Source organism: Salpingoeca rosetta, assembly GCF_000188695.1.
Source record: "Salpingoeca rosetta unplaced genomic scaffold supercont1.103, whole genome shotgun sequence".
Classification (NCBI taxonomy): domain Eukaryota; class Choanoflagellata; order Craspedida; family Salpingoecidae; genus Salpingoeca; species Salpingoeca rosetta.
In genome coordinates this window covers 897-2,284 of record NW_004754831.1, presented here as the reverse complement: position 1 = coordinate 2,284, position 1,388 = coordinate 897, and the positions used below count along the sequence as shown (strand labels likewise).

General features: G+C 62.0%; 1 protein-coding gene across 1 annotated transcript in view; it reads right to left on the bottom strand.

Annotated features, from left to right (window-relative positions):
• Positions 1–1,388, bottom strand: part of PTSG_13200 (uncharacterized protein) — a gene marked incomplete at both ends in the record, with an annotated part of 4,261 nt that overhangs the window by 2,180 nt on the left and 693 nt on the right. Inside the window, one exon of the mRNA XM_004987442.1 lies at positions 70–1,368. Coding sequence (XP_004987499.1) covers positions 70–1,368 — 1,299 coding nt within the window. The remainder of the gene's footprint in view (positions 1–69; positions 1,369–1,388) is intronic.

The window sequence follows — 1,388 nt, the reverse complement described above, 5'->3', positions numbered from 1 at the left end:
GCATGTTGTTGAGGATGTGGAGGGCGTGGTTGCAGGCGAGGCTCCAGTACGATGCGTCGAGGCCTGCACCCGTGATCATGGCTCGCACCATGTCGGAGAGGGTGCGCACCTGTCGCTCGACGATGCCATTCTGCGCCTGGGTGTACGGCGGGGACTGCTGGTGCTGCTTCAGGTGCTTCTTGACGATGGCCTGGAAGTCAGCTCCGAGGAAGATGGCATCGGAATCCGTCTGGAGTGCTGTTGTTGTGGGTGAGATGGGGAGCTTGGTCTCGCGCAGGAAAGACTGGAACGCGGCAACTGCGTCCTTCTTGGCATTGAGATGGACTGCATGCAGGAGCTTGCTGCCCTCATCGACGATGACGAGGCTGTAGCGCTTGCCCGTGGGTGAGTCCGCGGTCCAGTCGACGATGTCGGCGTGGATGCGCTCGCCGGGCACCTGTGTGCGCTCCGCGTGCTTGCTGACGCTGTGACGAGTGCTCTTGGTGACTGCGCACGTTGTACACTGCTTGCTGCTGATGGCGTTGCGATCGTCGATGCCCATCAGCTTGCAGTACTGCTGCACGTCGTTGTCGTTGCGGTGGCCAAGCACCTCATGCATCGATGGTGTGTGCGCCTTGCTCTGGGCTGCAGGAGCTGCTGCGGGTTGCTGTGGTTGCTTGCAGGCATCGGCGGTGAGACCGTGTGCCGTGGATGGACCAACAGCAACAATGGGCCAGCACCGGAGGCTGTTGCGCTCCTTCAGCTTGACCTCGGCTCCGTGGCTGAAGCGCACGTAGTGCCCATCAGCGCCATCACGCTGCGAGTGGCCCGTTGGCCTGCCGCTGCTGTCCCTGGTCAGACGACCGAGGGCGATGAGGTTGGCCTGGCCCTCGGGCACGTAGAGGCACTCCTGTAGCACAATCTGCATCCTGGCTCCGCTCGTCGTGCGTGCATGCAACAGCACAGAGCCAACACCGCGCACGGGCACACGTGTGCCGCCAAACGCAGTGATGTGGCGTGGATGGTGCTGTTGCAGGTGCGGTGTCAGCTCCACGAAGGCGTCCTTGACGAAGGTGAGGTGGTGTGAAGCACCCGTGTCTGCAAGCCACGTGAGTGGGTCATGCAGCTGCGTGGGTGTAGTAGCTGTGGCAGCGACGAAGGTTGCTGCGTCTTGACCATGTTGATGCTGTGCCTGTGCAGTGAAGCCTGTTGCTCCGTTGTCGCGTTGCTTCTTGCGACACTCTGCTGCACGGTGTCCATACTTGCCACAGTAGTGACAGTTGCCACGGAAGCGGCGCCCCTTGCCGTTGCTGTTGCCGTTGCTGTTGCCATTGTTGCGTCCCTGGCGTCCGTGGTTGTTGCTGTTGTTGGAGAAGCCGCGTCTTCCGCCTCTGCGTGGCGGTGCGCTT